Source organism: Anser brachyrhynchus, assembly GCF_964034855.1.
Source record: "Anser brachyrhynchus genome assembly, chromosome: 1".
Classification (NCBI taxonomy): Eukaryota; Metazoa; Chordata; class Aves; order Anseriformes; family Anatidae; genus Anser; species Anser brachyrhynchus.
Genome location: NC_137694.1, coordinates 61,475,869 through 61,491,690, shown reverse-complemented (window position 1 = coordinate 61,491,690; position 15,822 = coordinate 61,475,869). Strand labels below are relative to the sequence as shown.

Genomic DNA, 15,822 nt, shown 5'->3' with positions numbered 1-15,822 from the left:
CTAACAACCTGAGTTGTTTCACAGTACAGTGCCGTAAGTCTTCTCTGTGCACTAAAGGTAAAGGTTTCTTTCAGATCACATCCAAGGCCTGTAATAAAACTTGTAAGGCACGGGAATGTAGAATTCACAGTTTAGAAAGTACTTAAGATCGAGACATTGTATTACCATGCAAATAGAACTAAGTCTGGATTATGTGAATGTGTTGACACAGGTTACTTATGGCTTGATAGAACTCCACTAAACTTGGTAGTGCTGTAGAAACTGGGTTACAGAGACTTGCAGGAAAAATACTAAATACGGTTTTGATAAACATAAAAACCAAAATATTCTAAAAAGTTGGTTATACCGTCGTTCCTGAATTTTGAAACCAAATTTACTCTTTCTCTGTTTATCTGGGAAGTAAGATGTGTCTTACTGACCATGAATGAGCAGGATAGCTTTGTGCACTTACTGATATTAAAATATTTTTATTATGGACTTCTGTTATTAAATATCTATAAAATGTAATTTGTTATGGTTTAGGGCTGATTCTATAGGCTCTCAAGGATTTAATTAAGTTAAAATATTTCATTTTCTATTTTAGGTGTGGAATATCAAACAGATGATTAAATTAACACAAGAACATATAGAAGCATTGCTAGACAAGTTTGGAGGAGAGCATAACCCACCATCAATATATTTAGAGGTAAGTTTGTGGACAAATGTGGTTAGGTCACTAGTACGTTATCTGTCTTATGAAGTATCTCGTGTTAAAAGTAAGAATACCTGTAGTAAGAGTGTATCTCCCTTGTGGACTAGAAACCTAACTTTTTTTCTTTGGAGATGGAAGGGAGCTGTGTGGAATTCCTCATACACATCAGTAAGGGAGGATCAGTGGCGTTTTTTAACAGTTAATGCTGGTGCAATTGAAATGTAAGGCATCCTTTTTGGTGCAGGGGGAAAAATTGTGTACGTAGTTTTAAAAGAATAATAGTAATAATAATAATGAAAATAAAAAATATAACAAAGAATGCATTTTTAAGTGGATATATGCACATGGACACATAAGACTAGCTTTGCCTTTAAAGCAGTTGAATTCCACTTCTTTTCCCCTTTGAAATATAGTCATGTGGAATACAAAAACTGTTATTAGTCGAAGGGATCTTTCTTACAGAAATGCAAGGAATTGTAGGGTGGAGTAATATTTTGAAGCTGCGTTTAATTTGTAAGCTAATTAAAAATTAAATCTCTTTATTCTTTCATTACTCCTGATTCATGAAATTGCGTGGATGCAGGACCATTAAGAAACTATAAAAGGACCACGTGCATCAGTTGCATCTATTAGGAATTGAATAGGTATCATTTGCTCTAAACCCTGTCCTTTTCTTGGGTCTTTCAAGTATTGAAATAACTGGAGCTCAACCAGTTTTCTTTTGTAGTCTTTTTAATTGTGCTTGCTGCCTAATGGCACTGGGTAATTAAAAATAAAGATCTCATTATTTCAGGTATTTCTAGCTTTTATCTTACTATGTCAGAGCAGGGCGGTAGCCTGATTGTACAAGTGTTGACATAATGTCCTTAACTGTTAAGGTCAAATGAGGCCCTCTGTAGTTCCTTTATTGTTAATATGAAATGTAAGGATTGAATGAGTGTTAATCACTATTTTAACCACTCAGTGGTATATAAACAGACCAGTGTTTATATAAACTTGAACCGGTTCATTCCAGATCTCAGTATTTAATATTGCTGAATGTATGTTGGTTTTATTAAATGATGAATCAGATTGCAATAATAATAAGCCTAATGTCTACTAAGTCTGGATTTCAGGTCGTGAACTGTTTAGTTTGGTACGGCCATTTGTCACTTGCTTTTATGTAAATTAAAAGTGAGATCCTTACACTGGAAGCTTTTAAATTATTCTATAGTTCATTGATAGGGAAGAGGCCATACACAGGAGTAAATGTTTACCCAAAAATATTGCAGTAGTGTAAAAACTATGGTAAGTCTGGGATGCTTGGTGACTACGAAACAACAACCTTAAAGTAGGTTTTTGAATTCGATGGTTCCATGTGCAGCTGAGACGAAACAGTAACTCAGATTTATCTGTGTGCTATGCAAGCCCTGCTGGACAGGGCAGGGTATTCTTTTGCCACACCGAGTTGTACTGGGTCATGAAGAGATTCTCATGACAAGTAATGCTGGTACCCTTTCAGATAAATTATCCCATAAAGGAGCAAGTCCTGTGGGAAAAAAGCCCACCTGCATTGAAATGAAGAGCCTTGTTTTTTTTTCGCCAACTCTTTTCTAAGAGTTTCCTCTCCTTCCTTGGTTCAGGTATTCGCAGTACCAGTAGTGGCTAAGCCACTTGGAGTCGTTAACCCAAGAGGATAATATTCTGGTTTTGCTGGATTAGTTTGCCATCCAGCTAGTAGACTGAATGTGGTTATGATGGAGTCCCATGAGTCCCAGAGCTGTGGTTAGTGTTAGGGAAGGGGAAGAGGTTGCAGCTGCGAGTCAAGAACCTAGAAAATGGGGTGAGAGAGAGGTGAGAGAGAGGGAAACCTCCTCTTTGCATGGTCATCAACTTGGATTAGATCACACTTGGATGGATTAATGGAAGTGAATAGGATTATATGCTGCAAGCCAGTCACTTGTTTAGTGTGTAGATTTCCTGCAGTAGAACTGAAGCGTGAGGGAAAGAAAAGAAGGAAATATATTACGACGTACCTGATACAGTGAGAAGCAAGGTTACTGTCTTCCCTTGATGATTCATTTCAATGCAGCAACAGTTATCTGGTGCGAACTTTCTGCGCCTTTCCAATCTTTTTGGCTGTTTTTGGCTTGGTCAATAACAAGGGCTGCTTTCCATTGTCAGAATTTACTTTGCAGACATTTATCTGGATGTAGTTTGTCACTGCTGGAGCTGATGTTTTAACTTTCTGTATTCCTCCGTTTATCAGAAGAAGCGCTAGGACAGCCCTGCCCGCAGCATGAAAGGACAAAGCTATATGCAACAAGCTGTGAATGTAGCGTGATAAAGTGGGGAAGAACATGTTTGCTTCTAGAAAATGCAGAACTAAGAAAATGCAGTAGTTTTGATACGCATAAAAAGAACAGGAAATTATGCAGAGTACGTGTGGGTAGCTTAAGCAGTTCAGTAGATAACTCATCCTTCTGACATCCGTTAGAAATAGCAAGCTACCTGTGTTCGGAGCCACTGTATGCTGTTGGGCCTCTTGCTCACTTTCCATGCCTGGGCATCTTCATGTCTTCTGTGTGTGACTTCTGCCTTTTCCCAGGGTTTCAACCAAGGCCTTGCTGCTATGGTCTGTGTGGTATCTCCAGTATATGCTTGAAGAGGAAGGCTGTGTAACTTCAAACTCTGCCCAGCCTCCTCTGACTTCTTGTATTTTAATTATTTTGCTGAAGTCTCATTTCTAGATGTAAATTATCGCCCTGTTTTTGCCAGAGTCTTTGCAGGTAAATTTGTTAGCCTGTTACAGTGATGGTGTCAGCCTTCGCTTTCCTTCTTTCCACTGCTCTGATATCTCTTGCATCTTCCATAAAAACTGAGCAACACTGAAGGACTTCTGTGGACTCTGCCTGTTGATCATCTCTTGAGGGCTATCAGCAAGCATGTTGTCTGCTTCTCTTGGCAAAAGATGGAATTATCCAAGGCTAATTGCTAGATAAGTACCTGCAGATGAACACTTCTGCTTTCACTGCTATTGCCTTTCACTGTTGCAAACATCTAGTTTGTTGCTGTATTGCTTTCTGCAAAACCGTGGCTTTTTGATATCTGCTGAAAGCTTGACAGCTATCCATCTTCTGGTGTGAAGAGTTCCAGTACCATAGGATTTGTTCAGTTCTTTTGTACTCTTTTACGGCTTTATACCTTGCTTCTTATGCCTCTTACCAACTGCTGAAGTTCACAGGAAGGACTCGGAACACCTGGTATACTGGCTGGTATTCTGTGTTACAACCGCATCTGGATTTGTCAAGTAAAGTTGTGGTTGAACCTGGCAACAAAATAGCATTTCAATTAAAAGGAATAAAAGAGATGGAAGCCTCCATATGAAAGCTGAAGAACTGGACAAAAAAAAATAAACCCGAAAATTGAGCATTCAGAAGATTAGGAGACTTATTTTTGCATTGAATATAAAACCTACACCTCATTTAAAAATAAAAATGAATTTATGCCTTAGTTACAGTTGCTTAAGAAAATATGAGCTAACAAGCTTTTGCTTCTGTGCTCATCTCAAAGAGCGAAGACAAAATTGTGTGGCAGTTTTTTTTTAATTCTGAGTGTGGGGTTCAACATGTCTTACATGAGAAGAATTTTAAAACTGACAGCTATTGTTGCAACCATCGCTTCAGGATTCATCAATTTACTGTGAAAGAAGAGCAGATGACTTGAAATATTGCAGGTAATTGACATGTGCTACATTGAGTTCAGCGTATGTTTAATTATTCTTGCAAGAGAAGTTACTCAGATTCAGGGACATCTCCCTGCCTTGATCTGTCACTCCTCAGCAATGGCCTTAAAAAGGTGACGCTTAGGCAGGTGGTGTAGGGCCTTCAAGCCTGTATGTGTTACCATTTCCAGCTGCCTCGAAGTGGAAAAAGTAATGTGAAGCTCTAGGATAGCATCTCACCTGTCTCCCTCCTGTCGGGACAGGAAAGGAGGGGCTGAGGAAGGAGAATGAAACTGCTGAGATGCTCCTGAGCATGCGTGAAAGATGCAGGGGTAGGAAACTAAGTGAACAGAAGAAAGAAAAGAACGCTCATCATTAACCATACAATTTTCTTCTAATTGCTGTAATTAGTAATAGCTTTGGGACTCTTATCAAGGCTCTCTAAAATGATTACAAGAAAAATCTCTCTGTTTGTTCTGGATGGAAGAAATAATTAATGTAGTAAGCATTGGCTGTGTTCAAATCTAAGCATGGCTTCTGTATTGTAGCTAAAATCCTTTCTTAGGTAATCCTGGCTCTTAACTTCTTCCTACATCTGTGTATGAGCATGCATCTCGGTTCTAACAGACCCCTGGAAATCACTGTTAAATATTTGAAATAACTGTTTGACTCGGTAGATGTAGAAATAGTATTAATAGCACTTCTCTTTTATTCTGGAGAAGAGGCTGCAGGGGCTCCTTGGTAGGTTTTACTACATTTTTGGAAGCACTCTGTATCACAGCAGCTGAAAACATCAATGATTTTTGTCTTCCCACATAATTTCTCGCTGTGTTATATCTGTACTTGAAGTGCTGTTTCCCAAAATACACAGTTTGTGATTCACTGTGGAAAAACCCTTTTTCTAAAGATTTGTTAGAGCATTGTAAATAGTGGAAAACTTTACTGCAAAAAAAGTCAAGTACTATGATACTGGGAAATCCTGGGATTCAGTTAACAAAAACTGTTAAAATAAAAACTGTTAAAATAAGTCCTTGCATATTGTTCTATAATGGCCATGAAAATTAAACCTTCTTGTCTCTACCAACAAAGTACTGATGACAAGGATAACACAAGTTAGGGAAAGAAGGATAAAGGTCTGTGTATTTCAGTGCAATGCTGGCAATAAATGCTGTTTGCGAACTCGACCGGGTTGTACAGATCAAAACTGGCCAAAAGCGGTCAGCTTAAATTTATAAAGGAGAGATCATACTTAAATAACTTAATCAGATTTGTTAGCCATTCTAGACTCTTAATGACTGTTCAAGAGGCCTTATTTAAAATTCCAGAACGTGTTGTGTCCTTCTTGCCTAGCAGTCGCGTGTACAGTGTAATCTGACGGATTTAGCTGAGAATTTCATTTAGCACTATTAGCCCCTTAGTTCTGTTGCGTAGCCCGGAGTTCTTCACGTAGGGTGAGGCTGCATCTTGCACCTGCACTTTCCTTCAGTTAACAGTACAAGAGCAAGCTGCCTGCTTTTTTTAATTCAGACTCCATGCAAAATAAAACAGTGTACAAGTGCATGGCTGGAATGATAATATCAAATCAAGTTTCAAAACTCAGTCAGCTTTTTGGTATTGCAGGAATCCTCCTCTTTCATAGTCTCACTGTTGGATGCTAATTAAAATGAGAATGATGTGGGTAGAGATATGTTTGTCCCTAACTGCTGTGATTTTTCTACTTTACACCTAATAGTGCAGGAAAACAGAATTTTATTCAGAGGTCTTGCTGTTGCCATTTTTGAGAGTTCAGCTATTGAATTTCTGGAGAGTATTTCATTCCTTATTCCTGTATAACTGGAGAATCCATGCAGGAAGTCTAATTAATTAAAGAAGATTACCTCTTTGCTGACCTAAAGCATGTTTTGCAACAGCAGGCGCATACGGTCTGAAATGGATCAGAATGATGAATCTCAGCTTGGTTCAGACTGTGGTATTTCAAGAAAACACTGATGCTGGGTACAGTCACTGGGAAACTTGGCGGTCCCTGGAGAGATTTAGGTTAACTTTCACCAGGCTCCTAACTGATGTGGATCAAACGTGGTGGACCAAAACTGGGGTGTCTAAAGTTAGACTGAGTACAGATTTAGGAGTCTTACTAAATGAAGAAATCCTGATTTACATTACTGTCTATCTTCAGCTCCCATTTAACTTAGTGGGATTTGCATTTGATCAACAGTCTAAAGGTCAGACATCTTTTAAATAGCAACACAATCTGGGTTTCAGAGACATGGAAGCTGTAATTTGGGCTTTTAAGAGCCTTGCAAAATAGGGGTGGTACCTAAAATTTGAATGAGGAAGGGAGAGAGAATGATAAAAAACACTTGGTCCACTTGAGTTTAGGCTGGGTTTCTAGCCAGATGCGGTGGGGGACAGGGAGAAGGAGAAACCATAATTTGGTTTTGTCCCAGGTTAATTCTGAAAAACAAACAAACAAAAAAATCCACTTATTATTTCTATTTTATTTGATTTTTTTAATGGAATGTATAGTCAGGTTATGGCCCAAGAAAGCCAATTTCAAATATAATATTAGTAATATGTAATAGAAAAACATGCGTGCCTTTGGGGAAATCCCTTGCTGGCAAGATGATGATGACAGGACTGTGGTGGGACAGCTGTGTACCTAATGCGATTCTGTTCATTTCTGAGGTCACCACTAATTTTGTCAATAGGTTGCAACACTTAAGGAGTAACTTTTTTTACTCTGCTGCCTGTGAGTGAGCAGCGACGTAGTATAGCATGTCTGTACGCTGTATATAAGCACGCCAACTTGTAATGCTTTAAATGGACTTGGCAGCTTACCAGGCCTTTGTATGTTTTACTCACAGTTAAAGCTTCAGGAGTATTCTCATATGTATGAGAGTGCACGATATGCATATGTACTGATATGCAATATAGTTACAGTTAACTTTTCCTTCTAGTTTAGATAGCCATATAGTTATTTGCAGATTGAAAAGATGTGCCAGTTTGAACCTAGCATTCAGCTTTTTGAATAAATTTTTCCTTAACTTTGGGGAATGCTGCAAATTGACCCAAAATTGGCAGCCTTCTAGTGACAGAGCGGACAAACAAAGTTGTTGTGGATAATATACGTTATTAAAGACACTTTGGTTTCGGCAATTGATAAACCCACTGGAGGAGTGGACCACGGAAGCCCAATGGTAGCAACAAGCACAGCAGCAAAGATAAATGCGGAGTTTTGTGCCTGGGACAGGATGGCTGGATAGCAACTTCACTTCTGAAAGGCCTTTAAAATCCTTCGTTTCATAAATTACTACAATGTTCAGCATAATCTTTTTTTTCTCGGGTAGATACGATACGCTTTTTTTTGTAAGTTTATATTTCAAACACTAATGATGTTAGAAATCAGCCTTACGGTTGACCGATAGGTCCTTGTCTGATTTGAAGGTTTTTGTAGCTGTTGATGTCTGTCAGCTAATGTGGCCATGCTCTATGGCATAATCTTCTCCTAGATAGAAATACCTTACCGAAGTCCACTTCTGCTGTCATAACACTCCTTAAATTTAACTCTGTGAGATAATTCTAGGCTTTGACTTGGTGCTGTTGTCTGTGTAAGGTGTGTGGGTGTTAGTCATCAGCTGAGACTGATGGACTTAATCTTTGTGAAAATGAGATTTCACTGGAGCTGTTCTGTTTCTGCTGCATATGCTATTGCAGCTTCTATATAAAAATATTTCTTTAAGAGGAAAAACATATATAAAGTCTAATGGTAAATTTTTGCTTCCATAGTGTTCTATAATGGGATGTTCTGCTCTGACACTGAATAACAGTATAATATTTGAGAGCTTTTGCGTCCATAAAAAAAATAGATCTTTTCATGCAGAGTTTAATAGTATAGAATCTGAAGCCTGCAAGAGTTCCCAGTTTTTCATGCTCAGTGTTTATGCTTGTAAGATAAATCATTTGACTTCTGAGTTTGCATTAGTGACAGATTAAGCTGCCAGTGTAAACACTGTAGGATTGAGTATTTTGAAAGATGTGTAGTTTTGTGAAGGAACTAAGCCCACAAGTATCCGGAAGCAATGTAACGTTGCATATGTTAGTGCAAATAATATTTTGCAATGTTCATGAGAAAAGGAAGTAAGTATTTAGAAAAGTATTGGTGAAATGGTAACAGTTTATGATTCTTAATTTTTGTTTACTGAAAATAATTCTTGACACATGGAACTTTTACTGGAATTTACATGAAAAGTTGTTCCTGGAAGTAAGAGTGAGATGCTTATGGTACTGTACAGCCAAAAATGCCATTATTTATAATTGTGTAACTTTCAATTTACTTTTGACAGTAGAGTGAAAATGTTCTGGCCTAAAGTCATCAAGTTTGTGGTCTAATCATGAAACACTAGATACTTTCAGTTCTTAAAAGAAATAGCAAGCAGTTGTCAGTTTCCTGCAGCTTATGTCCATTTATTAAAAGATGGAACCTGTATGATTTAAATGGAATTGTGAAATGTAGGGTGTGTTTGCATCACTGAATCTATGAGCATGGTTATTTTTCTCTTAAAATCAATGTTTTTTCCAAATATGCACCCTGCAGGTTTTTGGTCAGTCCAGTTCTCCTATAAATCTAAAAAGAAGCAAGTTATGCACAGAGAACTAGAGAAAAGCAAATACAGATGTATCTTTCCCTAAAGTAAATATCTTTTTTCATGTTGAAAATATACGCAGCCTGACACGGTTATCAATCTCGCTGGAGAGATAAAATTTCTCTTCATTACTGTTTAGATGTTTAGTTTGTAAGATCTTTGTTTCTTATTCTCTGCAAAGGTCTAACACATCTTTGTTTAACACCAATTGTTTATATAGCATGAAACACAAGTTCCTTAACTGGTTAAAATTGTTTGATTCAGAATTTTGAAGAAATCTACTACCCTGTGTACTGAAGAAATAACACTGATAATGGGATGTAGATTGTGATTTTCTTTTTACAAATAAACTTGATGGAAACCAATTTTAAATCACAATATATACAGTTGCATATTTGTATTCTAAAACTTATCAGTAATGTTTGGCTATATTTATTTTAAAAACTTTATGGACAAATTTAATGCTGCAGACTTCTTTTTAAAGGAATTTGGCCAGTGTGGAATCAGGATTTGCATGACCTTCACGTGGTGGAAAATCAAATTAATCTCATACGGTTTAATTAAAAATATATATATTTCAAACGATTGCTTTTATGTGGTTTTTGGGTGACTTTGTAACAGGACAAAGTTGGTTGTGTTCTAAAAGAAACAAATGTTTTTACCATCTGGAATGAAAGGATAGTACCAGAGGTGAAGAATGGTGAACAGTGAGCTGAGTGAGTGGTCAGATTCAGGTGGTAAAAAGCAGGTTTCTGCTTTCTCTTAATTATTGCATGAGATGTATTTTTCTGTCATTCCAAGAGAATGATGCATTTAGCTGTAGCGCAATAATTTGAAAATGTACCTGACAACACTTGTTAAAGATTGCTGTCCTTTAAAGGAGTTCTGAATTGTACCACATAGTAGAGGTGCTTTGAAACTATGAGCTATGATTTCTTTTATCCACTTATCCATTTTATCGGTTTAAAAATTAGTTGTTTCAGAAAGTGTAATGTGAGTTTAAAGCCACTGCTTCGTTTCCTATTAAAAACTTTGACCAGACCATTTTGTGTTTTCCTGGGGAACTTGAACTAGTTTAGAATGCTCTTTGTTTCACATTCATTCTGAATTTAGACTTTTCTTTTTGTCTGAGGCTACTACATCATTAAAATAGCTGTTTTTCCTTCACAGGCCTATGAAGAGTACACCAGCAAACTAGATGCTCTACAGCAGAGAGAACAGCAGTTACTGGAATCCATGGGGAATGGAACTGATTTCTCTGTCTCCAGTTCAGCTTCAACAGACACAGTTGCATCATCTTCCTCCTCTAGCCTCTCAGTAGCAACTTCATCCCTTTCAGTTTATCAAAACCCTACTGATATGTCACGGAATAACCCTAAGTCTCCACAGAAGCCTATTGTTAGAGTCTTCCTGCCCAACAAGCAAAGGACTGTGGTAAGTCAATTTCTTTGTACATACTTAGAACCTCGGTATTTCCTGTATTTCTGTTTGCTTTCATCCAAAAGTTAATTTAGGACCTGAAAAAATAACCCATGTGGAAGTCAAAGAGGTGGCAAATCTGTTTGCGCTCTGCAAAACTCCGTCCTTTTGATGTGTTGGATATTTTCTACAGCATTAACACCAATATGTGTTCTATATTACTGCTATAGCAGACAACACTTCCAGGAGTTCTCTAAGAATAGAAATAACTCAAATATTTTCCTAAAACCAGATTTTTTAGATACACAGCATACTCTACTGTTTTACGATGGTTAAGATGGGGCAGAAAGCTCTATTTCCCGTACTGTGTAAAATTATTGATTAATTTAACAGGGCAAGATTGGGGAAAATAAATGTTTTCCATCTTGTTGAAGTTACTAGCAGCAGTGAATGCTGTACAGCAAGCACCAAGCTCCTGCAGCTAAGGAGGGCTGTGTAGAATCACTTGGTTTTTTGTTGTTTACCTCCCCACTCGCTGTGGTGAGTGCTTCGTGTTGGGACCCTGATGCTATCGGGTGCCGTATATAGAACTGAACACGGGAGGGACGTTGCTGCTATTAGAAGGAGCCTGCAAGTATTGCTGTGGTAGCATTGCCTGCATACTGCTCAAAACCTGGTGTTTATCAATTTTGGCAATGTTATTGTGATTCCTGAGATCATGGAAGAAGAGGTTAACTTTTTGCAGACTATCTAGCTGTCCTTTAGAGGTATGTTTGTTTCTTTTTGTTGGTTTTTTTTTTTTGCTATAAGCTGTCTACTGAAGAGCCTCAATATGTGCTTTTGAATAATACACTGACCAGTGGACTGTGATACATGACTGTGGCTTGTCGGCAATTGCTAGGCTTTGTTGTTTTTTTTTTGGAAGTCTTCTCACTTAAAAGAGGATCTGTGTTCTCAGTGGAAGTGGGAATTGAATGGATAGCACAGCCAATGTCTGTGTGAAACCAGTGCTTTTCGTAGCAGTCAGTCAGGTATTGGCCATCACTGAAGTGTGACAACCTGGGGAATTTGTGTTACTAGCAAAGAGGAGAAGGCACAAACTGAGTAGTACTGGACATGGGAAGCATGTCCTCTCCCTTCTCCTGCCACTTTACTTACCTCCATCCCGTGAAATAAGAGATCATAAAACTTATAGTGGGAACAACAGGTTAAAGGGCAGTTGTTTTCATCTGATTTTTTTAATCATAGCTTAATAGTTCAGAATGTTGCTGAAGAGTGAAAGTAGGCTTTGATTTTCAACCTGGAGAGTGATGTTTTAATGTAAATTACAACCTCTTTGTAGCACTGTGCAGATGCACAGTGTTAAGCAAGGTGATTTTGTTGCCTGCTTGTGAGATATGGCTTGGCACCTAGTGCAGCCTGTGTTTGAAATTTGGAGAGAAGAGTACTGGATTTCAGAGAGGCACCCTGCTTTCTTCTTCATGTGTTCTGTCCCAGTCAGTCTAGCTATTGTAGCCTCAGCTCCTGTGATCAAGCTGTCCACAAGTTCTTTCTCTTTCCTGCAGTAGGTCACAGTATATCACTTCCTGCATTGTTCCGTGCGTTTCTTGTTGCTCCATGTTATCTCTTCCTCTTCTCTAAGCCATATAGTATGTGTTTCCACTCTTACTTTTCCTCCTTGCTGCAATATGCTTCTGCTGCTCCTTTCCCCCCCCTTAACTTCCTCTTCAATCCTTTTATTAGAGGTGTTTTTAAGGCTTTTAGCAAGCCTGACCTCTGTTTTGCATTTAAAAGAATCATTTTGTATAAAGAAGAGCTTATGATTATGCAATACACTACAACAAACTTGAAGGCAAGCATGATTGTTTTGATGTTTATAAATGTGTGCTTCACCAGGTTTAAGTTAGGCTACAAGTAGGATCACCAGAGAAAATACATTTGACTTTACTTGGCTGCACAACCAGGGCACCTAAAAGAAAAGTTATTTCTGCATATGTAAATCCGATTACAGTTTAGGAAGAAGATGTAACTGAATTTCAGTGTGAACCGTGTGATACAAGAGGTAATTTGGGGCCAGTACAGAACTGTCTTGCCTCATCTGAGATAAGGTTTTGTGTGTGTTGCTACCCCAGTCTCATTGAAGTAAAAAGGGCTGCCTAAAGAACTTGAAGATGCATTGGTTTAAGTAACAGTAATGGATTAGCTTGGTATGCTCTAAAACATGTGTGAGACTCTGCTTCCCCAGACCATTATTTCTTCTCATTTTTATCTTTAAGCTTTGAGATTTTGGTGGATGTTGTGATTCTGCAGTATTAGTCATGCTCATTAGGAGCTTGCAGACTTAATCACTCCGTCACAGACAAGCTGGTGTCCAGTGTCTTGACTAAGAGGTAACGTCCTAGCTTGAGGATGTGCTGTCGTTTGAAGGAGTTCTGACCAGAACTTGGTAGTGAAGGTCAGTGCTTGACAGCAGGGGAAAAGGAGTTCTTCCGACACTGAATGTAGGTGCTTTTCCTGGTTATGGGAGGCAAATGAGGTTTAAGTTGGGTGTATTCTCAGGGAGAGGCTCTTGCTCTTATCTCCTGTGCTCTACTGGAGTCTAATCACCATTTGCTGTCCCAGGGTAGGCCTGCAGCTTGGTTTCAGCTTGCTAAATGTGAGACACTAAGCGCAGAACTTCAGGAAAATCTGTGGTCTTGTGCTTTGGTAGGATTTAAAAAAAAAAAAAAAAGCTGTACCGACTAAAGAAGAGGAGGCAGGTAAGTGGTAGGGAAAAGTGCAAGTCTCCTTAGGCTCAAATCTGATGTGTGTCTGCAGGTGTGCATGCACAAACAGATGTGTGCAGAAGCAGATAGGGATGAGCAGACAATTCTGCAGATACTTGTAGGACACTATTAGCAAAAGGCGGCTAGACCTGAGACACGTAACCAGGCTTTGTGTGCTCGGAGCAGCTTCAGTAAGTCCTCCTTGGGTGGTGGAACAGATTTTGGGCTGTGTTGTTTCCTACCAGGTGTTTGCAGTGGAGAGGCTTAATCCTGCTTTATATGCTGTATAGCAAGGGTGAGGACAGCTCCCATTCTGCTCGGAGCAACCCATTTTTGCTTGAAATTGTTATTCTAAATAAGCAATTGGAAATGTATGCTCAGGTCTGATCAGCAAATACTGCAAATTAATGATTCAGCTTTGTTTCAGATAGAGAAATGACTATAATTCAGTTTTACACACTGCTTGGATCTAGTTACATTACTAAGTTGAGCTTTTATTTAATAGACATAGTAAATTCTCTCTGTGTAAGAGCTGGGAATTGGTGCTTATAGGAACTGAGTGTTGGGGGTTATTGGCCTTGGAGTTGAAGTTCATGTATCTGAAACTTGAAACAATGCTTACGTTACTGAGAAAGTTAGGAATATCTTGTGCGACAACTCTTAGTAAATATTGAAAACGGAGCAACTACAATGATCCTACCCTTAGTCTGCTGGAAACTCAGGAAATTCCCTAAGCAAACCCAGTTCAGAAGTAATTGCAGTTTGCAGTGCGGTTGGAACTGCAGGTAGCTGGATGATAGACTACTGGCCTAAAAACCATCCGGCCATTTTCTGTGAACACTGGGATGACTTGCTGTAGTACTTCCTTCTTTCTCTGAATGGCTAAAGAAGCAGCGCACACATCTTGATCTTCCTTCCTAACACACAACCTTAATTAGGACCTCTGGCTTTAAAAACAGACCTCTCTTGTCTTCCTTGTGCCTATTAACTGAGCCATTTGCTTATGTAACCGTGATGTTCGGGGTTTTCAGATGTACAGAACAGCTTCAGGTGTGCTGGATTGAAGTAGGAAGGTGATTCCTTGGGAAAACGTACGGTACCTACTGTTAGTGTGCCCCCACCCCAATCCCAATTCCATATGGCTAGCAAAGTATGAAATGTCCTACAACCAAGTGGGCGTAGGGGGGAGAGGAGAGGTGCAGTGTTGCCATGGGCTCCCCCCCACATGAATTACTTTCAGCCAATATCCACTTCAGAAGGGAATCTTCTTTAAATATCACAATAATGTTTTCAGACTCTGCCACCAGTCACATACCTAATTGTAGGGTTGGGGACCCACTTTGGGAGTTGAGAGATTTTGTCAGATACAAGAGAGGCTTGTTTTCTTTTACCGGGGCATACAATGATGCTGCTTAAACTGACTTTATAAAACCTGACTGGTTGGTAATGGAGAGCCAACTTTGTTGTTCATCTTTGATCATGTTCTGAAACAGTCCCAACTACTGCAGCAGCCTTCTGCTGTTCGTTTGGAGCTGCTAGAAGTGCAGGAAATAGTGGGGCAAGCTGCTTACATTTCTGACCAGCGAATGCCTCGATACTTAAAATGTTTGTGTTTTTTGTTTATTAGTAGTACTGTTTATGTGGAGGATCAAGTAAATATATCTGTTTCACTTGGCTCCAGCTAGAAGTATAATGAGAGGTGTTGTGGTTTAACCCCGGCAGGCAGCTGAGCACCGCACAGCTGCTCGCTCTCCCCAGGTGGGATGGGGGAGAGAACTGGAAAGGTAAAAGTGCAAGAACTCATGGGCTGAGATAAGGACAGTTTACTAGGTAAAGCAAAAGCCGCGTGCACAAGCAAAGCAAACCAAGGAGTTCAGTCGCTGCTTCCCATCCGCAGGCAGGAGTTGAGCCACTGCCAGGAAAGCAGGGCTCAGCACATGGGATGGTTTCTTGGGAAGCCAAACGCCGTCACCCCAAATGTCCCACCTTCCCCGTTCTTTACCCCAGCTTTTGTTGCTGAGCATGACGCCACATGGCATGGGACATCCCTCTGGCCAGTCTGGGCCAGCTGTCCTGGCTGTGTCCCCTCCCAGCTCCTGGTGCACCCCCAGCCCCCTCGCTGGTTGGTGGGGCAGCACCAGAAGCTGACAAGTCCTTGGCTCTGTGTGAGCACTGCTCTGCAACTGCAGAAAGATAGGTGTGTTATCACCACTATCTCCATCAAAATCCAAAATGTAGCATCTTATGAGCCTCTGTGAAGAAAATTAACTCTATTCCAGCCAAAACCATAACAAGAGAAAAATGATGGTGTACAGAGAAACAAGACCATGTTGACCAGTGTAAGTAGGCTGTGCATCTGACGTAAAGTTTCTTTGTGTCATGATAAATCAGGGTGTTTGACAGAAAGGTTTTTGTAATGTAGGAACCTTGAAGGTGCTTCATTGAAAGCCTAGCCGGTAAGTGGTGGAGCCTACTGCCGCTGATTAATTAACAGATCAAGTTAGCATCTTGATTCAGCTGGAAACACAGCAGAATTAGAACTTCTTTGAAAGTAAAAACAAGTCGCTGGGTTGGTTAGTTGGAGGGGAATCAATGCATACG

General features: G+C 39.4%; 1 protein-coding gene across 2 annotated transcripts in view; it reads left to right on the top strand.

Moving 5' to 3' along the window:
* The window catches only part of BRAF (B-Raf proto-oncogene, serine/threonine kinase), an 84,901-nt gene that overhangs the window by 14,598 nt on the left and 54,481 nt on the right, over positions 1-15,822 (top strand). For both annotated transcript variants that reach the window (XM_080568933.1, XM_080568932.1), the window contains exons 2-3: positions 584-685; positions 10,208-10,471. In XM_080568933.1, the coding sequence (XP_080425059.1) occupies positions 584-685; positions 10,208-10,471 (366 nt within the window). The remainder of the gene's footprint in view (positions 1-583; positions 686-10,207; positions 10,472-15,822) is intronic.